The sequence below is a fragment of the Camelina sativa genome, chromosome 8, assembly GCF_000633955.1.
Source record: "Camelina sativa cultivar DH55 chromosome 8, Cs, whole genome shotgun sequence".
Lineage (NCBI taxonomy): Eukaryota > Viridiplantae > Streptophyta > Magnoliopsida > Brassicales > Brassicaceae > Camelina > Camelina sativa.
In genome coordinates, this window is record NC_025692.1 from 362,784 (window position 1) to 388,621 (window position 25,838).

A 25,838-nucleotide genomic window follows, 5' to 3' on the forward strand; every position below is an offset into this window, starting at 1 on the left:
CGCATGGACTCGATCGCACATGTCAGGAAGAAAGACGTTTGGTTTCACACGCTTCAGGAGATTACCGAACCGACGCTTTACCTTGTCGTTTTAAGTTTTAGGGCTTTCCATGTTGGACTACTATATATACAATTTGTTAAGTCTTTGCTGAGACATCTTATCTTTTATCCCTTATTGCTTCTTTTCCTTAAGGTTAACCTAGCCACCAAAAAACGTTCTGAGACTTGTAATCCGACACCTTAGAGTTTATTCAGTATTTTCATTTGATTTCTTCTACGAGTTGTTCATCTTATTTTTATCTACCTAATAATGCTTGTTTCAATGTTTTCTGGATTTGTATCTTTGGTGATGATTTCCAGATCTGAGTAGTGTGGTAGTTCTTGAGGATGGGATAGATTAGGAGAAGGATCTTAGGATGTAGGGTGTTTAAGCTTTGATTTGTATGATTCCCTTCTGGACTAGTGTTAGAATTACTAGTTTCTCTTTGATCAATTGGAACTAGGTTCGAGACATTTCCACATCCAAAAGGTGTTCGATGAAATGTCTGACCAACTAGTGCCGGAGACTTACGTTCCTAGCCTAAGAGATTAGTTGTCTAGGATGTTTGTTGACGTGAATGAACTTGTTTTTCATGCCATGCTTGATCATGTTTCTCTAGCGAGAGCTAGGTTTGGAAGTGGTTGAGTTTGAGTAGCTTCTGTCAAGAGATTGGATTAGCTAAGAAGTGAAGTTCATTGTTTAGGGATGGTTTGATTTTGGCATGTTAAATACTCTATAGACTAGGATACTCCACCGACATCAATTACTCCCATCCTTAGGACCTTTTATATTTCTGATTTTTATTACATTTCTGAGACTGTTTTGTTTCTTGCTTTTTAGTACATGCTTAGACTCGTTTTTGTTTTCATTCATTTTCGCTTCTTGTCATACATTCTCGCTTCTAGTTCTAGAACACATTTCCGTTTTGCATTCTGATCATTCTAGGATTGTTAGATAAAAACACTCTCTTTGAATTGGCTTGACCTGTGAAATCTTGATTGCTAGCAACATCTCATTTGGATTAACACCTTAAGTACTACAACACATAAGGTTAATTGAACCTGCTAGGACACACAAAAATCTTAGTATCAGTTGCCCCAAATCCTTCATCCTGAATCGTTTGGTTAGCTCACTGAGCAATGTCTCTAACACTTGTGAGTTGTTTCCAGTTATAGCCATATCATCGACATAGAGGAGGAGGAAGATGATGTCCTTTCCCTTGAAGTAATAGAACAATGAAGGATCAGACTTGCTGCAACAGAAGCCAAACTCAAGAAGAAAGGTACTAAACTTATCAAACCATGCTCTCGGTGCTTGCTTTAGACCATAGAGTGCTTTGTGTAGATGACAGACGTAATCTGGTTTTGCAGGATCAACAAAGCCAGTTGGTTGAGTCATATAGACTGTTTCTGTCAAATCACCATGCAAGAATGCATTCTTCACATCCATTTGCTTGATTTCCCAGCCCATAACAGTTACGGCATGAAGGACAGATCTTACTGTTGCTGTTCTCACAACCGGACTGTAAGTTTCAAGGTAATCTATACCTTCTTCTTGATCGTAACCTTTTGCCACTATTCTTGCTTTTAATTTATCGAGTGAGCCATCAGCATTGAGTTTTGTCCTGAATACCCACTTACTGCCTAAGACATGCATGTCAGGTGTGCGAGGAACAAGAGTCCATGTTCCTGCTTCCTCACAATTGCCATATTCTTCACCGATAGCACCATTCCAGCCTGAATGTTTGAGAGCAACACTAACCGTCTTTGGCTCAGGATTGGAGACTTTAGAGGTAAATAATACATATTGTGGTTTAGGTTTTCTTATACCTGCTTTTGCTCTTGTGATCATCTTATGACCTGGTGTGGATACAATTGTAGGTGCAGAAGGAGAGTCTTCAATCGGTATGTGAGTAGAGTCCTGAGAAGTCGTGTCGGTAGCACTATCAGCCGTTGAGATGTCAGTCACGGCGGAAGGAGATACATTATCAGAATCAGCCTCTGACTGTGACGAAGGAGGAGAGCTATTGCCTATAGGAACAAGATCAGAGCCCGCCATACACCCAGAAATCTCCTTATCAACCACATGAGGTGAAGCTGAAGTCTGCAGTGGTGGAAAGTCTTCTTCATTGTAAGTAAACTGATCACACTGAGAATGAGGAAATGTGCCATTGACAGAGTTTGACTCGACTGAAGATTGGTCTTGTGTTTCTGTATGTTTCTGAATGGCAAAGCTTTTGTTCCAGGCTTGCAAAAGTGGTGTACATAGAGTCTGCTCAGAAGAAGAGACGGTGTGGAAGGGGAATTCTTGTTCAGCAAACAGGACATGTCGGCTGATGTAGACACGCCCAGTAGAGATGAGTAAGCACCTGTATCCTTTATATTTTTCATTATACCCGAGAAAGACACACTTCAAAGACCGTGGATCAAACTTGTTGTGAGCATAGTCTCGAAGTGTAGGGTAGCATGTACAACCAAACACCCTTAATGACGTATAATCTGGCTTGTGACCATGCAGGGCTTCATAGGGACTGCGATGATCAGACAGAGTGGTGGTTGGCAGCAAATTGATGAGGAAGTTCGCCGTGAAGAAAGGTTCAACCCAATATCGATAAGGTACTCTGCTCTTGCACATCATTGCTAGGCCTAGTTCAATCAGATGCCTATGTTTGCGTTCTGCTAAGCCATTTTGCTGTGGTGTATGTGGACAAGAAATTAATTGTTGAATCCCATGTTGTTGGAGATGACTCAAAAACTTTGTACTTATAAATTCTCCACCACCATCACATTGAAAACTACCAATTTTATTCTGAAACTGATTTTCCACTAATGCTTGAAACATAGTGAATACTGAAAAGAAGTCTGACTTTAACTTAAGTGGATACAACCAGCAGAAGCGAGAGAAGTTGTCTATGAAAATAATATAATACTAAAATCCTTGCACTGACTTTATTGGTGCAGGTCCCCATAAGTCGCAGTGAATGCGTTGTAGAGGCCTTGAAGTAGTCGTGCTTGAAGAAGAGAAAGGTAATCTAGTGCTTTTCCCAAACTGGCATGCTTCACAGATGCCATTGGAGCTTTTATTGATAACTATTTCTTTGGTTGTTGACAGATTCTAAAGAACTTGTTGACTTGGATGCCCCAACCTCATGTGCCACACATCTTCAGAAGTTGAGTGATGCCGAGAGGAGTAGAGAGCTTGAATCGGAGAGTCCTTCAGAATGTAGAGACCTTCGTTACTGTTGTTTCCCAGAGCTAGAAGCCTCTTTGTTGCCTTATCAAGAATTTCAACATGATGATCATCAAAGTTAACAGAACATGGATTATCTCTGGTAAGCTTCGAAACTGATAGCAGAGATTTTGCAATGTTAGGACAAACTAAGACATCCTTTAGAGTGAGCTTACCTGAGCTTGCTGGCAGACTGGTAGATCCAGTGTGAGTGATAGGTAGAAAGTCTCCATTACCAACCATGACAGAGTCTGACCCAACGTATGGACTTGATTGTTGTAGGTTATGGTGAGAGTTGGTGATGTGAGCAGTGGAACCGGAATCAGGAACCCATTCATTGCTGGAGTGATTAGTGACATTAGTGATTCTCATAGCAGTTAAGGCCAGCAGAAGCTCTTCTTGACGATAAATGTTGTTGTACCGATGCCAACAAGACAGAGCAGGGTGACCAGGTTTTCCACAGATTTGACAGATGACTCTGGTTTCTATGTTCGAGGAGCTACCAGAGACTGAAGATCCTTGAGTGATTTGCTGATGAAAGCCCTTGCCTTTAGTAGTGAAGCCGCCACGTCCTCTTAATCCACCAGAACGACCATTTCCTCTTCCTCGACCAGAATAGTTGGTGTAGAAGGCCAAGTGAGGAGAAACGTCAACTGAGGTGCTATAGTTAGATAACCTATCCGCATAAGTTATCAACCGAGAGGCAACATCATCGAAGGTAGGAGGTGGTTGAAGGTCAATCATTCCTTCAACTGAGACTTTCACAGGCTCATAATCTCTTCCTAACCCTCTTAACGCAGCAAAAATTTTCATTTTCTCAGGAACAAGACTACCTATGGAGGACAGTTGCTCACACACATTCTTAATATCTCTAAGGTAATCACCCATGGGTCTCTCTAGTTTTTCCGCAGATTGTAGCCTACTTTGTAGCTCAAAGAGACGAGAAGATGATACCTTGTTGAAATGATTTGCGAGTGCTAACCACAGTTCTTGGGCTGTTTTGGTGCCAGCAACTTCAGACAGAATATCTTCAGACAACGAACTGAGAAGCCAAGCACGCACAATCTGATCAGCCCTGGACCATTCACCGTAGTCTGGATTTGGAACAGTGGTAGCCTTGCTTGTTGGGAGAGACACCGGAATCATCTCAGGCGGAGCAGGAAGAGCACCATTGACGAAGCCAAGTAAGTTTTGCCCAGAGAGAAAGGATTCAAACTGAGCTTTCCAAGAGATGTAATTTTTCTGTGTCAATTTGAGAGTAACACAGTTTGTGATGTTCAATGCAGGAAAAGAGTAGAGATCCATGGATTGATTAACCATGGATATGCTGTGCTCTGATACCATGATGAAATCGTAGGATCAATGTTTTAGTGAAGAAGATAAGTTCATGACTTTGATATTATTTCTCCTTAAAGTTCTTGGTTACAATATTGTTCATATTTATACTATTGAGGATTAGGTTTAACATGTCACCTCTACCTCTAAACCCTTGAACTTATTGGTCAACATAATCTCTTGATTGGAACAGCTGTGATGACTTTTACTTTTGAGACATTGCTTGACAGCTTCCTTCTTCTCATCTAGATTCTTTTTCTCTTTGTCTTGTTTTGTAGGTGGACTTGAGACTTTCTTATTGGGCTCCAATTCCTTGGTGGATTCTGACTTCTTCTCAACGGGCTTGGGCTACTAACCCATCTTAGGCCCAATAACTTTTGGTTTTGTCTCTTTGTTGTCCAAAGAGAATTCTAGATTAGAGTTCGAGTTTGATTCTCTTTTGTCCTCCTCTGCGTTGACTGAGCGATGACTGAGCGATGAACCTCAGATCGTCTATTACCAAAAACAGAGTAAAATTAGTGTTTATTCTTAAAAGGCAAGTAATCTTCTTCTTAGGCTATGGACGGTTAGGGTAAAACCGTTAAATCTATAGAGATGTTTAGCAAGATTCATGAGAAAGGTATAGTTTCTGATACTATTCATGAAGCTACAACACTGTTCTCTGCGCTCGGGAAGCTAAAAAAGCAAATTCTTCATATTCATAGTCTCATAAATTAAAACCACGGATTTAAACAGAAGTTTTGCAACTAAAGCTAGTACAAGTCATAAATATGTTTATGAGGATGATAACACACAAAAATAAAATAAGAAAAGTTTCATCTGGTGAATAAAACAAGCGAAGTAGCAGAGCGAGCAATAGTGTTGTGGGAGGCTAATACCGCCGCGGGGGCCTATCGAGGAATCTTTTCAAACGGCGCTCCAAAGAAAAGAACCACAATGTTGACAGCCTTTAAAGTTGGGTAAGTGGTGGTATTCCGGTGAATATTTAGCCAGCGTAAGATAAAGATTCCACCCTCCCTTGTAACTTAGTTTTAAACCCCTTTCTTCATCATCCACATCAACGAAAGCAATTCTGCAGTAAAGAGAAGTAACACACAAGGGTAGTCAGTCAATCTTACAGTTGGTATAATAATGAAAGTAAAGAAAAAATAATATTGGAGATGAGGAATAAGTAGCACACCCTAAGCGAGCACCGGTTAGACACTCAATGGGAACAAAAACCCTCAAGACTTGACATCCCCATGACTCAAAATGTTTCGTCAATGCGCTCTTGGTCTCATCTCTGGTGAGGGAAGTATCCAATCCCCTAACTAAAATAGTATAGTCGTTGTTCATATTAATTAGCATCTTCAGTTTCGTAACAGCACTCGTGTGTTGCCAGTTGGTCCATTTTCTCTACGGGTTCTTCCTCCTCCTCCTATACCGTTATATGGACAAAAAAACCAGGATTTCTTTGTGAGTCAAAAGTCAGTAGAGTAGAAAGCTATAAAGTGTAAAGGTATCATCATTTTGTTGTCAGCCTACACAATACAAATCAATGCAACAGCAACAAACTGCAGATCATCAGATGAACGATACCATGGAGGATGGAGTATCCGGGGATTTGGTCAGTAACATCTCCTGCAGGTTTTTTTACATATAGTTTCAGTCAAGTCAGCAGAAACAGAGACCCGGCCCCTAGCTAGCTAGTAACCAGAACTTATAAGTTATTATTGAAGAAACATGCATATATACCTTCATTGAAATCCCCGGTAGTAGATCAGCATTCCCCATGAGAAAATCCTGCAGGTTTTTCATAGTTTCAGTCATCTCTTTGAAAGATTTCTCCTACTTCACCACCAAATTCTAAATCAATTCTGGTTTAATGTCTGGGTTAAGATCCCAAACACCTATTTCAAGTTTTGAACTGTATGTGACATTAATCCTGTCCAAAATCGTTTTCAAATTGTTTGGATTCAAATTTAAAAATTAAAAAAAGGGGTTAAGATCCGCACCACCAATTAGAATCAGATTTACCATTACTATGATTACATTATTTTTATTACTTATTACTTTTTTTTTTGGACAAATTTTTATTACTTATTACAAACTTTAAGATAATTAAAGAATTCCATTGAAGTATATCCTTCATTTTCCTCTTTACGTTTTCCACCCAATTATAACGTAATCAAAATAATACCAAGCACATATGATTTCATGGTCATTAACAATGCATTCCAATCCATGATTACTCTCCCTCAACCATTGCATTAAGTTTTCTTTATGAACTACAACACTAGTATCTAGGATTGTTGTTCGGGTCATTCATATTTGGGAAGTTCGAAACTTTGGAAGAAACAATATCTTACTAAGTCTTGAATGTCTCCTTCTAGATGAAAATGTATATTTTCTCTATTATTTTTGTTTAAATATTATGATTTTCTGTTTTTTATTTATTTTTATAATGAGAAACTCTTCCAGGGTTCTGTTTATCTCTATTATCTCTATTATTTTTGTTTAAATATTATGTTAATATAACCATTTATATAATTCAAAAAATGCATTTATGTATTTTTGAAAATCCCCCTAAATTATATGTACTAAAAAACATAAATGTATCATAACATAATTGCTTTATCACCCTATGATATAACAGAAAACAATAATTTCAAAATTTAATTTATTGTTAATCATTCTATTTATATTAAAATGATTAGAAGTAGAGACAATATATAGAAAATAAAAAAATATATTAAATTTCACACACTTTTATTTTCATGAATTTTTATAAAAACTGGTTAAACTTATGGGGGATTTTCAAAAATACCCTTTTTCCTATTTCACTTTTTAAAAATACCCTTTGATGTTGGTCATTTTCAAAAATACTCATTTTCTATGAATAAAATCACTAAATTTTAAACTCTAAACTCCAAATACTAAACCCTAACCCCTCAAAACTATATCCTAAATGTTAAATGAGAACCCAAACCTAAAAAAAAATTCTAAAAATTAATTTAACACATTGAAATTATGTAAAAGAGGGTAAAAATAAAAATGTTCAAAAAAGAGGGTATTTTTGAAAAAGGGTATCCCAAAAAGGGTATTTTTAACAAATTCTCTAAACTTATAGTGTAAGATATTTTTGGGATATTGTTTTAATAAATCATTTTAAAATTGAATTATCATATATAAAACTATTTTTTGTTAACTATTACTTGTAGATGATGACAATAAACTTAATATATAGGACAACATAAAATTATCAATCAAAAAAATTAGGTAAGATCTTACACTTTTCTTTCTAGACTACTTATCAGTTTTTTATTTTCCAAAAAAGAAAAAAAAATATATAATTTATCTTAACTATTTAACGAAAATACCATATATAGTTGACTTTGCTATAAGTAATGGTCTTATTACTATAATAACATACTGTTTAAATAATTTCAACAATACATTGTAATCAAAAATATTTAATAATATTTACTTTAAATTTTCTCTTTTTCATGACCCTTCTATGAAACACTATATAACATATATAAATTATAAATTGTAGTTGCACCGTAGTATTATGAATATTATTTTTTAAATACATATATTAACAATTACATTTATACATTTCATATATAATTGAATAAAAATTTTATTTTATATTTCAAAATAATAATAATATTATAATAATTATTTGTGGAAAATCACTATCCATGAAGATGGAGGCATATCAAAAGGCACTTCAAACGTTTGGACCGAGCCAAATAAAAGTTAATTATACGAGATAAAGTGAGTCATGAAAAAGCGAGCAATGGTAAAAATGGTAGATCAATATTTCATATTTTAAATTTATAAAAGTCAAATGTTTATTTAAGAAATAATTTATGAAACAATTTTTTTTGGGGCAAGTTAATTAAAGAGTGATGGAGAGATAACATTTATTATGATAATGTTTAGTATGTTTATTATTTGGAGTTTAGAATTTAGGGTTTAAAACAGTGGCGGAGCTAGGATTTTGACTTATGAGGGTCAAAATGTAAAAACAAAAATTTATAGGGGTCAATATTGATATTGCACAAGGGTCAATTTGAAAATTTTAAAAAAAAATAGTTGATTTTGAAATTTCATCAGGGTCAATTGATCCAGGTGTTTGGTCATTGGCTCCGCCCACTTTAAAATTTAGTTATTTTGTATATAGATAAGGGTATTATTGAAAATAGATTACAAGAAAGGGATTTTTTTTTAATTATTTTTTGTTAAGTATTACTTTTAGATGATGAAAGTAAAATTAATATATAGAACAACATAAAATTATCTATCAAATTAATTATATTTTGTAAGGTCTTTCAATTTTCTTTTTAGACTACTTATTAGTTATTTTTCCAAAATAACAAAAATGTACATAAATATAATTTATCTTAATTACTTAACAAACAGATGAAATTAAATTGATATTGCGGTAACTAAAACAATGGTCCTATTACTATTGTAACATATTGTTTAAATATTTTTAATAATACTATAGTAAGCACAAATATTAGTAATGTGTACTTTCATTTTTCTCTCTATCTCAAAATGACTCTTCTATGAAGCATCATATAACAAATATATATATTAAAATATTATAGTTAAAATTTAATATTATGAAAATTAATTTTCAATACATATATTAACAATTACATTTACATTTCATATACAATTGAATAGAAACTTCATTCTTTAATTCAAATTAAAAATGTATATATAACCCACGCATCGTGTGTGCTACTTTCTAGTATATACATAAATTTTGGAATTAAACACACATTAAAGCTTTGCAACCTTACAGTACTCACAAATCTCAATAGGTCTATTTGCAACCTTAGAGTACTCACAAATCTATAGAGATGTGTTAGGCAAACTCATTAGAAAGGTGTAGTTACTAAATACTATTCATGAAGCTATACAAAACTGTTCTCTGCGCTCGGGAAGCTATAGCGAATTCCTCATATTCATGATTTCAAAAATTTATAACATAAATTAAAACCACGGAATTCAAACAGAAGTTTTGCAACTAAATATAGCTAGTACAAGCCATAATATATGTTTATGAGGATGATAACACATGAAAATAAAATAAGAAAGTTTCATCTGGTTAAGAAAACAAGTCAATTAGGAGTGAGACGCCGCTGACGCCGGTACGGATCAGCGAGGAATCTTTTCATACGGCGCTCCATAAGAATAATACCACAATGTTGACAGCCGGTAAAGTTCGGGAAGATGGAGTATTCCTGTTGCTTTATAGCCAGCGTAAAAGGAACTCCCTTGTAACCTNTTCCTCGTCGTCGTCGTCGTCCTCTTCTTCCTCCTCCTCCTCCTCCTCCTACTATACGTTATAGGGACAAGAACCAGGATTTCTTTGTGAGTCAAGTCAGTAGTAGAAAGCTCTAAACTATAAAGTGTAAAAGAATCATCATTTTGTCAGCCTACACAATACAAATAATTAAATGTAGATACCTTGGAGGATGAAGTATCCGGGGCCTTGGTCAGAAAAAACTCCTGCAGGTTTTTTACACATGGTTTCAGTCAAGTCAGCAACAGAGGCCCCTAGGCTAGTAACCAAAATTATTAAAGAAACATGCATGCATATACATTCAATTCCATCCCCGGTAGATAAGCCTTTCCCATGAGATAATCCTGCAGGTCTTTCGTAGTTTCAGTCATCTCTTTGAAAGATTTCCTCAATCTCATCATTTCCTGCCATTCAAATAATGAATTAGACTCATCAATGTCTGATCTATATATATATCTAGAGAAACAAAGTGTGGTGAAAACAAATACAGAATCGAAGCATATGATCTTAATTAGTTCAAAGTTTTTTTTTTTTTCTCTCTTTCAGTCATCTCTTTGAAAGATTTCCTCAATTTTTTCATTTCCTGCCATTCAATTAGAAGAGAGAGAAAAAAAAAAAAAAGGAATTAGAAAAATACTCATTAATGTCTGATATATATCTAGAGAAATTAAGTGTGGTGAGAATCGAAGCATATGATCTTTAGTTCAAAGTCTTTTCATTTCAAGTAGTAAATAGAAGAAACGTCGTTATTAATATTTACAGAATCATACCTTCTCCTGATCAGATGTCTTCTTGCGCTTCTTCTTGGGTTCCAAATCATCTTCAACAGTTTGCTACAGATAAGAGTAAATTTAACACTATGTGAGAGTGAGAGAGAGGACACATATATTAAGTTTGTCAAAACAAGTAATTAACTAGCTATACTAAACTAGTATGTAACTAATAGAGTCTTTTAGTTACATAATCTTGAACCAAAAAAATATGAATTAGACAAATACTCATTAATGTCTGATCTATATTATATATATCTAGAGAAATTAAGTGTGGTGAAAAAAGATACAGAATCGAAGCATATGATCTTAGTTCAAAGTTTATTTTTTAATTTCAAGTAGTAAATAGAAGAAACGTCGTAACATGGATCGCCTAATTAATATTTACAGAATCATACCTTCTCCTCAGATGTCTTCTTGGGTTCCAAATCGTCTTCAACAGTTTGCTACAGAGAAGAGTAAATTTAACACTATGTGAGAGTGAGTGAGAGAGAGAGAGGACATAAATATTAAGTTAAGAAGTCGTTTGTGGCACTTCTTCTGTCAATAGAAAGATTATTAAGAAAAGAGAAAGACGAACTGTTAAGTTTTCTGACCTTGCTCTTAGATTTCTTCTTGCGTTTCTTCGGATTTACATCCGTCTCAGAATTCTGTGGCTCTCCCTCAGCTTAAGCATCAAAAGAAACAGTTCGAATTAGCATAATACAACAGTTCAATCTCACCAAACTATCTCCATACATATGTATATGCATATGCCTTGTATAATAAAGAGCAAGCTAAGCAGATTTTATATATGTTATGTTGATTGGTTAAAATACAAACCCTCGAGCAACAAAGAAACCTAAATTTTCTTACCTTTCTGCAAAGGCTTCGTGCCCTCACCATCTGGTGATTCAACATCGGTGGATGTGGAGCATCTCTTCAGTCTCTTGCCCTCCTTGCCCATGGAGAAGATAGAGTTGAAAATACCAAGCGGCTATTTTTTTTTAATTTTACTAGGCAAACAGAACACTGGTCGTGGTTTCGAGCTTAAGTTAGGGTACAAAAATATATACATTCCATGTGGAATTAAACGACATCGATCAATAATTTCCGTAAATACATATATACATAAATTTTGGAATTAAACAATAGTTAAAGGACATTATTTGCTTGTAATTAAATTTGTGACTCTTTTATTAATATATTCTCAACCTATACATTCATGATAATATTCTTAATAAACTAGTTCTAGAGTACACTTTGAAATTGAAACTTTTGATCTTTTTATCGGATCTTCCCAGAACTAAAAAAAACATATCAAAAAAATGTATTTTTCTAGAAAACAAATTCCTCACATTGTTTACCACATAATAACATATAATAAGATAATATTTTTTTGTAATATGTGGTCCCATCAATAATATATCAAAATATATATATTATATACATGTACATTAATTTTTGTTAGAGTTTATTTCTAATATTTTTACTATATCAAAAGCTTTGAGTGTTTTCTTTAAAACATGATAATTGTTATTTTTTCTTCTAACTGTATTTAAAATATATATTTAGTTATAATGATTAAATTTTATTGTATGTGAAGGGTGGAAATACTTTGAAGTTATTGCAATCTTTTAGTTAGAAGAATATATATGTATAGTCTGGTTTTGAATCTTTTAGTTAGCTTGAAAAGTTAGATGGGATTGTGGAGATGTCGGAAAGTTATCGAGGGATATATTCATATTTGGTTAGAACGTTGAGCAAATTAAGGCATGTAAGCAAGGCTTGTCGGATATCTTGTGATATGTCAAACTTCCCTGTGAAATGATAGAGAAACAGTAAACATGTCGCTGTTGGAGAGTTTGTGCGATGAGTACACCATGTTTGCTAAATAGGTCTATGTGCAACATTACACTCAAAAAAGTGGGTGCGAGTGTAAATCATTGTTAAATCTATAGAGATGTTAGGCAAGATTCATGAGAAAGGTGTAGTTAATAATACTATATATCTACAGCACTGTTCTCTGCGCTCAGGAAGCTGAAGCAAATTCTTCATATTTCATGGTCTCATAAATTCAAACCACGGAATTCAAACAGAGCGAGTTAGAAAACTATCATCTGGTGAATAAAACAAGTAGCAGAGCGACCAACATTTTATGGGGCCTATAGAAGAACCACAATGTTGACAGCCGCTAAAGTTGGGAAAGTTGTGGTTTTCCGGTGGATATATAGCCAGCTTAAGATAAAGATTCCATCCTCCCTTGTAACCTAGTTTTAAAGCCCTTTGTTCATCATCCACATCAATGAGAGCAAAACTGTAAAGAGAAGTAACACAAGGGTCAATCTTAAAGTTAATATTGAGGTAAAGAAAAAAATATTAGAGATCAGGAACAAGCAAACCCTAAGCGATCACCGGTTAGACACTTTATGGGAACAAAAACCCTTATGACTTCAAATCTCCATGACTCAAACTGTTTCCTCAATGCGCTCTTGATCTCATCTCTGGTAAGGGAAGTATCCAATCCCCTAACTAAAATAGTAAACTCGTTGTTTCTATTTGCATCCTCAGTTTCGAAACAGCACTAATATGTTGCCAATTCCTCCATTTTCTCAAGGGGTTCTTCCTCCTATATATAAGTTATAGGGACAAAAACCAGGATTTCTTTCTGAGTCAAGTCAGTAGAAACTAAATCAGCTATAAAGTGTAAAGTATCATCATTTTGTCAGCGTGCAATACAAATAAATGCAAGTATGCAACAGCTATAAATTAAACAAACAGAGATGAACTTAAATTTACCTTGGATGCAGTATCCCGGGGCCTTGGTCAGTAACATCTCCTGCACGAATTCCATAGTTTCAGCCAAGTCAGCAACAGAGACCCCTAGCTAGTAACCGAAACTCGTTAAAGAAACATATACCTTCAATGAAATCCTTTCCCATGCTAACGGTTGCATCCTCCATCTACATTTTACAAAAAAAAACACAAAAAATGTAACTAATGATCGCATGTCCCAACCACTCATATAGTATCTTTCAGAAGGTATCATCATTACCTGCAGTAACAGAGCAGTTGGCATACCAACAATGTCACTCCTTCCAGTAACAACTGCTTTTTTTTTCCTTGGATTCCATGGACAGAAAGATCATCGTTGAATCCTGAGACAGATTTCAACAACTCTTCTTTCGATGAATCCATCTTCAGCAAGGCGAATTTCGAAAGATTTAATTCCAATGGAGTCACAAGCTCTCTACTTGTTCCTCACATAAGTTGTAGAATTATTTTTGTCTCCAACAATCCTTCCTGTTGGGAAAGCTGCCTGAGAAAGCAAGTAGAGATCCACCTGCAGAACAGAGATCACAAAAAGAGTAGAGAATGAGTACAAACAAATTGGTCTTACCTTTGAGATTGGAGCAACATTGTAACTGAACATCCCAAGGAGTACTAATAGGTCCACATTCTTTTGAGTTTTTATTAAGCTTTGATATCATTAAACCCTGAGTGTATCATTAAACCCTGAGTAAAAAAAAGGCCTATAGTAGTTAAACATTCCTAAGTAGATTTGAGTTATGAGTAGCTAAGGTTAAGATAAAGTGGAATCTCAAAGTATCAAACGGTTCAGTCTTTTTGAGATTTTAAGCTTCAATAACAGTGTATAAAAGCTAGAGACCAGTACACATAAAGTTACTGTTTTGTTGTGGAACTAGTAAGAAGTAAAGGACCTAGCAGGAAGGAACATACCTGATTAGCTGTTTTGTTAAGTGCCAGTTAAAACCAGGCTGATCATTTGCTTTTGTTAGCTCTGGACCAAGGTTGGGTTTGAAGTTTCTCGATCCATTTCTTCATGAGAAGTTTTGCGCCATTAGTGGGACGCAAGAAAATCATACAGCTACATATATAAGTCCTCCCCTTTTTACCCGGAGGTGGTAAAGCGTGAGAGTGATCCAACGGCTAAATATGGAACCATAATCAAGAAGATTATAATAAATACACTAACTAAGTCAATGCCATTGATGAAGGAGATGCATGAGAGAATGAACATACTGCAGTCATATCATCCATAAAGTATGCATCGTGTGCTTTCCCTCCAAATACTGAAACGGATCTTGAAACCAGACCATCGTTGTACATGACACTGTAACCTAACTCGAAATTTTATGCAAAAGATGTTGCGGCAATACAAGCTCTTAGCATAAACATAGATTACCAGATACAGAAACAGGGACACGTAAATATTCAACTTGGACCAAAACTGGCAGCTACTCTTACATCCACAAGTTGAACATCTTTTTTGTTATTCATAGGATTCAGCCACGCACGGAGGTACTAAACACAGCTCAAAACCGAAACATCAGGAACACTAAACAAACTTATGTATGATTCGAGCAATCAGTGACATAAAATTAGCTAATCCAACGAACAAATGTCTATCCAAATCTCATATTTCGCTAAATTAGCATACGCAAAATCCTAATTTCTAAGTCATTTTCAGCTAGATTTCATGAACTGAAAGCTAAGAATACCACTTATCGTTAACCTTGTAGAGAGTAGCGTAATCCTCAGCGATGACGAGGACTTGATCCTGATGCTTCTGTCTAGAAACACTAATCAACCAGTTGTTGAGAAAAGGCAAGTAAGGATAGCTCACGGCGCAGACGATCACGGTACCGTTCTTAGCGACGAACTTGGCGGCTTGAAAGAGGGTATAGTCGCGCCATCTGGATTGAGAAGAAGAGAGCCTGTTTGGAAACGGGAATAAAGGAGATCCAGCCCAGGGTAAGAATACGCCGAGGATAACGAGGAGAGCGAGTAGGAGGAGGAGACCGTTGCGGCTGAAGAGTGAGATTGGACGGTTCGAGGCTGATGAATTAGAAAGAGGAGAGGACGAGAACGGGTTTGTGAATGGGTTTTGGATTGGACGCTGGTGAAGGAACTGTTGCTGCGCCAATCGAAAAACTGTTGGGATGGTCATGGTAATATAGTTTGGTTTAGGTAAACCGGGAATCAAGTGTGATTTCCCTGGTTAATCCAAATGCAATTTTTGATAAATTACCTTTGAAAACGCAAAACAAAGCACACAGTCATCTTAATCTTATCAAGTCTCAATCTTATTCAAAACACAAACAAAAACAAAGCTCACAATCAACTTATTCCTCCTCTCTCTCTCTCTCAACAAATTGTCAGAATTTGTTGCATCCAAAAGATTGCTCATCATCATGGACACAGTCAACTCAGCACAAGATCCTTCACAAACCCCAACCTCTTTGAACACAGCTTCAGGGTTCACCCAACTTTTGGGGATACCAAAGTTCACTCCTGGTGCATCATATATGTTTACATGTTTTACAAATCTATACCATTTACATTACCTCCAAAAAAAATATATTTTACCACTGAATCAATATGCTCTACCACCCTCTTATTCACCTTCCTTGATTATCAAATCCAAATACAACAATATACCTTGTCATATAATATTTAAACAATAAATCATAATTAAGGAAACAAAGTTTGTACACTTTTATTAAGAAAATTATATATCGTCTTGCGTTTAGAGTTTATATTTTACAATTAAATGAAATTATTCATGTTTGAGTTAATAAACGAGAATTAGAATTTTGGTTTTAAAAAACAAAATTATATTTTGGTTTGAGTTTATAAATGAGTGGTTAGCATTTAGATTTAATAATTAGAAAAATTTATATATCGGTTTGGATTTATAAAATAATGGTTAGAATTTAAATTTTATAATTTAAAAAATTATAAATAATGTTACAGTTAATATTTTAAAATTTAGATTTAAGATTTTTTATTTTATTAAATTATCTATATTAACATTTTTGAAGTACATTTTGTATTCTACCTTTTAGTTAACAAAATTAATTACCATATATTAGTTAATTATTTTGTGTTCTGGATAAATTTTAATTACCATATATTAGTTAATTATTTTGTGTTCTAGATAAATTTTAATTAGTTCTGGATCAAATAAGAAGAACAGGCAGACAATGTTAAAACAATCAATCTATGTGACTTAAAACTACATGTTTTGTTTCATAGAACAAAAAAGACCAAAGCAAACCAAATGGGCTACCAAAAACAGAGTAAGATTTATTTATTCTTTAAAAGCCAGTAATCTTCTTGTAAGGTCACTGGAAGTTGTGAATCCTCTTAGCCGATGTAAAAGTGTTGGATAGAAGCATGGCTATGGTCATTGGTCCTACACCACCAGGAACAGGAGTGATGGCTGATGCAACTTTGCTAGCCTCCTCATAGCAAATGTCTCCAACCAATCGATAGCCACGGGCAGCACTTGAATCCTGCAGGTTCATATGATGTACATATATGAAAGTCGCATACTGGTTAACTCGAAATCCATTAGATAACTGAATTACGCCATTACCATATGTCAAAATTGTCCACTCACCTCAACAGGATTGATCCCGACATCAATGATGACTGCTCCCGGTTTTATCCAGCTTCCTCTGACCATGTTTGCTTGTCCAACAGCTGAGATAATAATATCAGCTTCTCTTGTGATTTCTTCAGGGTTCTTGGTTCTTGAGTGGATGATGGTAACAGTTGCATCTTCTCTCTAGAATTAACATAATACATCAATAAAGACTGAAAATATAACCAATCCCAAAATGGCATCTTTCAGAAGGTTTCATCATTACCTGGAGTAACAGAGCAGCTGGCATACCAACAATGTTACTCCTTCCGATAACAACCGCTCTTTTTCCTTTGATGCCAATGTTGTATCTATGCAATAACTCAATGCATCCTTTGGGAGTACACGGAACAAATAAGGGTTTTCTTCCACGCATAGCAAGGCGTCCAATATTTAGCGGGTGGAATCCGTCAACGTCTTTCTCTATACTAACCGCATTCAATATGTTCTGCTCATCCATATGCTGCACAAACATCCCAAAAACACTATTGTAATTCACTTGTCTATTCTTTTAAGTTATGAATATGATCATAAGACTTTAATATGTTTACCGATGGGAGAGGCAACTGAACAAGGATTCCATGGACAGAAGGATCATCGTTGAAGCCCGAGACAGATCTCAACACCTCCTCTTCTGATGAATCTTCAGCGAGACAAACTTCAAACGATTTAATTCCAACAGAGTCACAAGCTTTCTTCTTGTTCCTCACATAAGTGGCAGAATCCTTTCTGTCCCCAACAAGGATGACTGCTAAACCAGGAACCACACCAATCGATTCCTTCATTCTTGAAACTTCGATTGTGATCTCATCTCTAATCTTTTTTGCCACAGCCTTTCCATCAATTACAGTTGCGGTACCCTCTGATTTTGTCTCAGCTGTTAGAGAAAAACCAAAATTTATGATTCCGACGAGAGGCTAAAGAAACACAATTTTCCAGGGAAACAACAGCCTAATTGTCAACAACACCCAATTAAAGTGGAATTTACAATTTTCCAATCGATGCCAAGTTCAGTTCCGTGTTCAAAGGGTTTAATAATTACCGGAAATGGCAGAAATGGGAGAAGATGAGGAGGAGCGAATGCAGCCACGGCCAGAAGCAGTGGTCTGAAAGCGGAGTTGGCCGACGCATTGACGGAGGAGGGAAGTACCGTTGCGGCGGTTCAAATGGAAGAGACGCGACGTCATGGAGGAGGAGCAGTCGGTAAACATCATCGACGCCATTTTTTTACAAGGCAAACAGAACACTAGTCTGCTCGTCGTGGCTTCGAACTCTGAGGTGAATTAGAAGAAGGTAGTGATGGAGACTGAAGACTAGGAAGATTCCTTTCAAATTCGGTAGAGAGAAGAAACGATGAATTGAAGAAGAAGAAGAAAATGACTTCGTCGGAGACTACTAACTAGGGTTTGGTTTCTTCCAATTAATTTCACGCTTCAATAGGGTTTAAACTTCAAATCTCAAACCGGTTTGTTGAATTTACTTGAATTTTCCGGTTTTCTTATACCAGTCAAAGACTGTTTACTTTTTAAAAAAATAAATCCAAGANGGTGAATTAGAAGAAGGTAGTGATGGAGACAGAAGACTAGGAAGATTCCTTTCAAATTCGGTAGAGAGAAGAAACGATGAATTGAAGAAGAAGAAGAAAATGACTTCGTCGGAGACTACTAACTAGGGTTTGGTTTCTTCCAATTAATTTCACGCTTCAATAGGGTTTAAACTTCAAATCTCAAACCGGTTTGTTGAATTTACTTGAATTTTCCGGTTTTCTTATACCAGTCAAAGACTGTTTACTTTTTAAAAAAATAAATCCAAGAGTGTAATTAATGTTTTTTTTTGGGCAAAATAATAATTTAGTGTACCTATGTTGTATGTTGTAGCTTTTTTTTTTTTTTTTTTTTCCNTGTTGTAGCTTTTTTTTTATTTGATTAATCATCTTTTCGATTCTTAAGATTATCATGTTTATTTTTCACTAATCAATAGTACAAGTTTGTACAACTACGGTCCACTCAAATATGTTGTGGTCTAAAGTAGTTCCACACGAGCTCGACGGATCGGATCGAGTCAAGAGTGGTATCGAGGTACAAAGAAATGATGTCGGATACGAGAGATACATTCACATATTAGACCAATGTTGAATACAAATCTTATTTCCTTTTGTTTTGTTTTTCCCTGACAGGAAAAGAAACTAGAGAAATTTCAACACATCATCCCATCAAAATTTGAGAGTTTGTTACTTTTTCTCCACTACGATTCTTCAAAATAAGGATTTGGTTTCTGTACAGTTTTAAGCAAAAGAAGTTGAAACATGTGGTCTTACCATACGGGAGAAAAAAGGTTAGATTGCAAGTGTGCCTTCAATAATCTGGTTATCGTCAGACGTATCAGGTGGTGATGGTGATTTTGGTTTGCTCGTACCTCTGGAGAACCCGTAGCCTAGGGAGCTTCCACTTGCCTCACATAGCTGTACCATCATGGAATCCATTAAACTTGACATTAAGAAGTAATCTAGTTTTTTTCTTATAGACAAAAACATACCTCGGCTAGTTCAGACAAGTGACGAGATCTGAACTCGTTGATCGTTGCTGCAATTTCTGACGTCGGTAATTTGGCCTGAAAAAGAAGCTGACAAGGTTAACAATTGATCTCATCTTTGACTACAAGAAGAATCTCTTGAGGCCATGATCAACGTCATGTGCATGACGAAGAACCTCTTGTACCTGTGCAAGAACAGCAGCTGCCAACTGTAGACTTGGCTCCAGCGTCTCCGGAACAACCTAAATTTTTTTGGGTCGAGTCTAATCAGTCTACATTGAAAAACTTGTGTAATAACTAATAATATAAAGAGAAGAAGAGTTATAAAGATATTACAGCGGTGGCGCCGGCTTTTTCAAGATTGAGGCCATGATCAACGTCATGTGCACGAACAAAGGTTTTGACATTGGGGAAATATTTGCTGAGAGCCCAGACACACCTGTAATTTGCTCCAGGTGTGTCTAGAGCAATAGCCGCAGCACATGCTCTCTCAGCCCCAATTTTGTGGAGTACCTGCACGTACAAGTAAAACAAAGTCAAAAAATTTGGATGATGGGTGGCTGTACAATTGATTAGTTTCACTGGCTTTCTACTCGTACCTCTCTACTACCAGCGTCTCCAAAATAAACTGGTAGATCTAGGGAACGACCAATTGCTACTCTATCACTGTAAAATAGGAATTTTGTGGTGCGAAATGAGACAAATCAAATGCTGTTTATATACATTAAATAACACAATGCAAAAAATGTCATGTTACCTGCTGACATCGAGGGCAACAAATGGGATAAGTCTTTCTGAAAGAAGCTGAGCAATTATCTGCGTAGCAGAAAGCAGGGGTCAATACGAATTTAATTATATAACACCTAGCAGTCTCTAAATCAAACTATCTATCCTTCTCGAGAAGTTTTGTTTTCTCAAAGAGCTTAGATAATGATACCGACCTGACCAATTCGTCCAAATCCGCAAATAATGATGTGGCCCTGTAAATCATCCGTCTGCAAATAAATTCAGACAAAAGAAAACGACCAGTCATCACCAGTCATCTTTACTAACCTTGTAATGGTTTTTTCAACCAAAGAATGCATAAGCTTCAGAAGGATGCTAAGGTCAAGTATGGTCTTATTTATCTATATGATTTTGCAACAATAAGTATGGCCTTATTGTTTTAATTTTACAAACGATGCTCAAAATGGTGAAAAAATATTTATTTACAAGTGTTGTGAAGGAGTACCTCGCTTTCAACAGGTAATAAACTTCGAACATCTTGTAACTCAAATTTAGACGCAATTAATTGGCCGCCGGCAGCTAACCAAGGCGTAAGAGCCATTGATATTCCCACGACGAGAAACAGCAACGAAGATAGCTGCGAAGTCATTATACCCTGGAGGAAACACCAATCAAGCCTTAAACATGGGAATAAAGTAGAACGGAAACCTCTGTCCATGAAACATGGCAATATCGTTTTCTAGTTTTTATCTGAATGAAAAATTATAAACAAATAAAAACTGCTAGCATCATGATGTGAGCTTAACTTTCCCAAAGATAATAGATGGGAAGCATCAAAAACAACCCATCTAGTTTCCATGCAACATTGCAATTACTAAACCCATTGAGAAAAGCAAAAATGAAATCATCATATATATAACAAACCTGATTGACAGCTTCTCCAAAAGCAACAAACGCGAACTCTCCACCTGGAGCCAGAAGTAGACCGACCCTCACGGCTGATATAATTGAAATGCCAAACAGTTTACCGATGATCGCCACTAATATAGTCTTGCCCACTAATAAGAGTCCTAAGGTCCCCATTATGACAGGGAAGTTGGCGAGAAGAAGTTTTGGATCAATGGACATGCCAACCTAAAATTACACAGTTCGTCCCGTTAGTTTCATGAACGAGAATAACTGTACTCAGAACTGAAAACACTTACAAGAGCATATTAGGGAATAGGTCATAACACATTCTATATCCTATATATTCCCTAAACCAGTTCATTAATCAATTTAGCTATTTTCAAGACATAGTTCAAAAATTACCGTCATGAAGAAGAGTCCCAAAAGAAGACCACGATATGGAGCAATATCTGATTCCACTTGCAAGGAAAATTCAGTCTCTGCAAGGAGTAGACCAGCCAAAAACGCTCCTAATGCCATGGAAAGTCCCGCCTAATTTAAGGAAAGAAAAAAAGCTGCATTAACGAAACAAAAGACATGGCAGAATATACGAGAATGCCAAGCACCAACAAGGAAAACAGAGTTCATACCCTAGCTGTCAGTAAACTAGTCCCAAGGATAACGAGAAGTGTATTGGCGGAGAATATCTCAGCATTTCTGTTCTCTGCAATTTGCTTGTAGATCGGCCGCAGAAGCTGTGTGTGCCACAAAAGCGGTCAATGCATTGTAAAGCTATGAATTAGCACAACATCATGAGCAGCGTTAGCTATGGAGTTTCATTATAAGTTCATGCAAACCCATTTTTTAGACAATCTAATGTTATTTCATCTTTTATCCGGCTCTCTCTTTTGTTATTAACTTATTCAGATATTTAGAGTCTCAAAAAGAGAAACTGGAAAACAACTGAGACTTACGAGACGACCACCAGCAATTATGGCAGTAATAGCTACTGCTGCCTTGATTGCAGCAAGTCCAAGAGCTTCAGCAATGGCTTGAAATCCAATCTGAGAAAAGCAGTTAGAACTTAGCATTCTCTTCTTACGGAATAATTTCTAGGCTTCCTTGAGAAAAATGCAACACAATAGCAGTTTTCAACAAATGCTAGCAACACATGACCATGGGTATTTCCTTCAAAGAGCAGAGGGAATATTAAACTTAAGCTGTCTGCCATTACATCACAATAAACACAACACAAATGGATATATAAAAAGAAAAAAAAGGGAAAAGCCAAAGCTAAGCTTACCCCTCCTTTAGATGAATTAGGTGAAATAAGTGGGATGAGAATTAGTAACACGACCACAGCCAGATCCTGTGAAGACCAACAGATTGACCAGAGTTACGTAGCGTAATAGTAATTATACAAGCGCATTAACAACTTTTTGTTCTGAACAAACCTGAAAAAGCAAGACCGAAAATGTAGCTCGTCCATGTCTTGAGGTGCTCTCACCTCGTTCTTGTAAAACCTGGAAACCGAGTACATTGTCTCAGTTCAAACAATTGGTAGCTAAATCGCATGAAAAGCTAATTGAATCTAGCAAACATTATCTTTTTTAAAACGTAAATTAAGAAAAATTCTTGGTTGTCTTCCCAAGAACACAGTATCAGGTTCACCTAAAATAAATTAGTGCAAATTAGGAAGAATGTGACTGAATTTTACCTGAAGAACAACAGCAGTAGAAGACAATGCGAGGCCATTTCCAATTACTATTGCCGCTGGACCAGCCTGACCAGCAACATAGTGTGTGATCAAACCAATTACTGCTGCCGTTACCAGAACCTGGATTACAACAATCAAAAACCAGATTAAAGGATTAAAATACAGCAATATACACAGAAGCAGGCAAGCATTGTAGCTGGAAAAAACACAATGAAAGAGAGTCGTAGATTACCTGCGCAGAGCCTAATCCAAAAACATATTTCTTCATGGAACTAAGTCTTTCAACAGAGAGCTGTAAAACAAAGAAAATATAAATAATTGGCTCTTGTCTCCTCCAAGCACATATCAAGGGAAAAAGGAACAACATAAAAAATATTTCAAATACTGAAGTTCACCTCAAGGCCAATGTTGAAAAGCAAGAAGACAACTCCAAATTCTGCAATGGCCTTGGTTCCATGCACATTACGAATTATTGAGAGGCCATAAGGACCAATCAAAATTCCTGCCGCCAAATACCCAAGAACAGGGCTGCCTATAGATTGCAGCAGATGAAACCAACAAGATAAGATATAAATCTCTATGCATTATGATTGCGGCACCAGAACTGAAATGGTCTGTCTGATAATAACAATGAATAGTACGAGTCCAAGTGAAACAAGTAGGAAAAAAAATATGGGGGTTAAAATACAATAATTGAAATATGATTATATTACATTACCTCCAGGAATTTTCTGAAATAGAGGCACGAATATGACGCTTGCAAGCAGTAACCACACCACATCGAGAAGGGAAGCTTCCTCCTCATTAACCTAAGTGTTATTGAAGTTGGAGGCAGCAAGTTAAATTCCATGAGATTTGTATGGGACTTGTGAAAGAGTACATTTCCTCTATGACCACTTATACCTCTTGATGAGGGAACATCTCAAGTAGTTTCTTTATTCTCTTTGGAAGTTTCTGCATCTGCCGGATCAGAGGTTTTGTGCTGGAGGAGACCTCGTCTGCGCTAATGCTGACAATATTTGTCTGTTGTGGTAGCTGATTGTTCCTTCCTACTCCGTTGGAATAGATTGTCACTCTGGAATGAATCAGAAAACTTGCAATTAAAAAACAGACAAAAGTTAATGGTTTAACATAATTCTACAAAACAATGAGTAACAAACTAACCCTGCCCCAAGAAGTGCAAATCCAAGAATTAGTTTGGGCCACTGCTGTTTCACAGAGTCAACCAGACTCTCAAATACTGTCTCAGTTCCATCGCCATTGGAAGAGAAGAAAGATGCAGGAAAGAAACGGGAGGATTTCTTCAATGATGTCTTGGTACCATTAAGAGATGAACTCTCTCTTGGCAGATCTTTCTGCACATCCTGTTTTTTTGTCTGAACAACAGTCTTTGACTTCTCTGCTTCTGCCTCAACCTCTTTAACAAAATCTGCAGTTGGCTTTCCGTTCTCATTATCTGACTCATAAGACTGGGTCACACCATCTGATGGAACTCCATCTACTGATAAGTCTCTTTCCGCTTGATGGCTTACATCAACAATTTCACTCAAGACTTCATCCTCATTTAGAACAGTACTTTTTCCATCCAGCAACTTGCCCTGGGTTGTTTCTTGAGTTTGAGAACCAAAAAGAGACTTCTCTGCTCTCTGCAAAGCAATCTCTGCATCATTCACACGTTGAGTAGCCTCAAGCTCAAACGCCACAGCCTGTTCGGCCAGTACCATGATATTTGCGACATCCTCCTCGGCTTTCAATGCGCTGATCTGTGCCCTCTCAGAAGCCTCATTCAATCTGTCCACTTCTCTCTGCAGCTCGTCCTTCTTAATTTGCAAACGCCTGAGTTGGTCCTCGCAACTTGCTAAATTTTCTTGGCACTCTTTAATGTCGTCCTTGGCAGATAAAAGAGCTTCCTCTTTATCTTTAACACCATCTCTAGCCTTACTCTCTTCAGAAACTTCTAAAGTGTCGTACACTTGTACTTCTAGCGATTCCAGTGCAACCTGCAGCCTTGCTTCAGCCATAGATAATGCCATAGTAGCCTTCTGAACAGCTTCTTTAGCAACACACTCTTCATCAACCGTCTCTTGAACCACATTAAGGGTTAGGTTTACATCATTCCACGCACTGGCAGCTTCATCCTTGAGTGCTATTGCTACCTCCGATATCTTCTGAGCCTTTTCCTCAAACATGGTACTGTTGAGACTAGCAACTTCCAATTCTTTAGTTGCCTTATTCAGTAGATCCCTGAGTTCCTCCAAAGTAGGTGTAGAATCTTGCTCTCTCGTCTCCTTTTCTTCAATAGAAAACGTAACCTCCATGTCATCACTACCTTCAGCGAATTCCAAATTCCGGTCGTTCCCAGCCATATCTCCTACAGAATCATTACCTTGACAAAGTAACCTAAATCCCAGCGGAACATTTTTTGGTTTCCTAGGAAGCAAATGACCGTAGAATCTTCCAGTGAAACCAGCATTCAAAGTCAAAGGACCACGATGTGATACATTTCTTTTTAATCGACTAGCAGAGCGAACCTTAGAATCAACCGTCGGATCCCAAAATCTAGTGCCGCCGAGTCCTTTGGGACACAGTTTAGGAGTAACCGTTCGATTAGGCGAGCAGTAACTCGCGAAATCAACACCGCCATGAAACATACCCCGCCGCTGAACGCTACAAGCAAAATCCATATCACTGAACAAAGACGGAGAGAACGAGAGACTGACCGATCATAAAGAAAGAGAGCGTCGAGGCTTAAGCTGATGATGAAGAGAAGAATCAATGGCCGAGAGAGAGAGAGAGAGTGAGAATCGAGTAGTGATTATGGTAAAGAAACGAAACGTATCTCTCCTGAAGAGTTCCGTTTCAACAGTATTT

At 36.6% G+C, this 25,838-nt stretch overlaps 3 protein-coding genes, 1 long non-coding RNA gene and 1 pseudogene across 4 annotated transcripts; all 5 read right to left on the minus strand.

Moving 5' to 3' along the window:
* LOC109125826 lies at positions 9,902-10,478 on the minus strand. The gene is made up of 3 exons (XR_002032910.1): positions 10,204-10,478; positions 10,069-10,110; positions 9,902-9,937 (listed from the first exon to the last, which is right to left on the minus strand). It is a non-coding gene; the product is annotated as an uncharacterized LOC109125826 (long non-coding RNA).
* LOC104705326 (protein FAM133-like) lies at positions 10,669-11,627 on the minus strand. The gene is made up of 4 exons (XM_019228629.1): positions 11,530-11,627; positions 11,271-11,341; positions 11,073-11,120; positions 10,669-10,737 (listed from the first exon to the last, which is right to left on the minus strand). Exons 1-4 carry the CDS (start codon positions 11,618-11,620, stop codon positions 10,669-10,671), a joined length of 279 nt encoding a protein of 92 aa, XP_019084174.1. The 5' UTR covers positions 11,621-11,627.
* Positions 15,042-15,625, minus strand: LOC104709052 (annotated as a pseudogene).
* On the minus strand, positions 16,619-18,510 carry LOC104705325 (bifunctional protein FolD 4, chloroplastic). Its single transcript, XM_010421313.2, has 5 exons — positions 18,147-18,510; positions 17,656-17,981; positions 17,331-17,567; positions 17,081-17,248; positions 16,619-16,973 (listed from the first exon to the last, which is right to left on the minus strand). The coding sequence occupies exons 1-5, from the start codon at positions 18,325-18,327 to the stop codon at positions 16,803-16,805; spliced, it is 1,083 nt and encodes a 360-aa protein (XP_010419615.1). The 5' UTR covers positions 18,328-18,510; the 3' UTR covers positions 16,619-16,802.
* LOC104705328 (K(+) efflux antiporter 2, chloroplastic-like) lies at positions 19,197-25,838 on the minus strand. Its single transcript, XM_010421315.2, has 20 exons — positions 24,132-25,838; positions 23,871-24,042; positions 23,686-23,776; positions 23,363-23,499; positions 23,200-23,259; positions 22,968-23,087; positions 22,705-22,773; positions 22,554-22,619; positions 22,225-22,314; positions 21,901-22,005; positions 21,674-21,802; positions 21,287-21,496; positions 20,868-21,017; positions 20,578-20,631; positions 20,394-20,452; positions 20,236-20,302; positions 19,973-20,149; positions 19,822-19,878; positions 19,640-19,714; positions 19,197-19,565 (listed from the first exon to the last, which is right to left on the minus strand). Exons 1-20 carry the CDS (start codon positions 25,649-25,651, stop codon positions 19,440-19,442), a joined length of 3,534 nt encoding a protein of 1,177 aa, XP_010419617.1. The 5' UTR covers positions 25,652-25,838; the 3' UTR covers positions 19,197-19,439.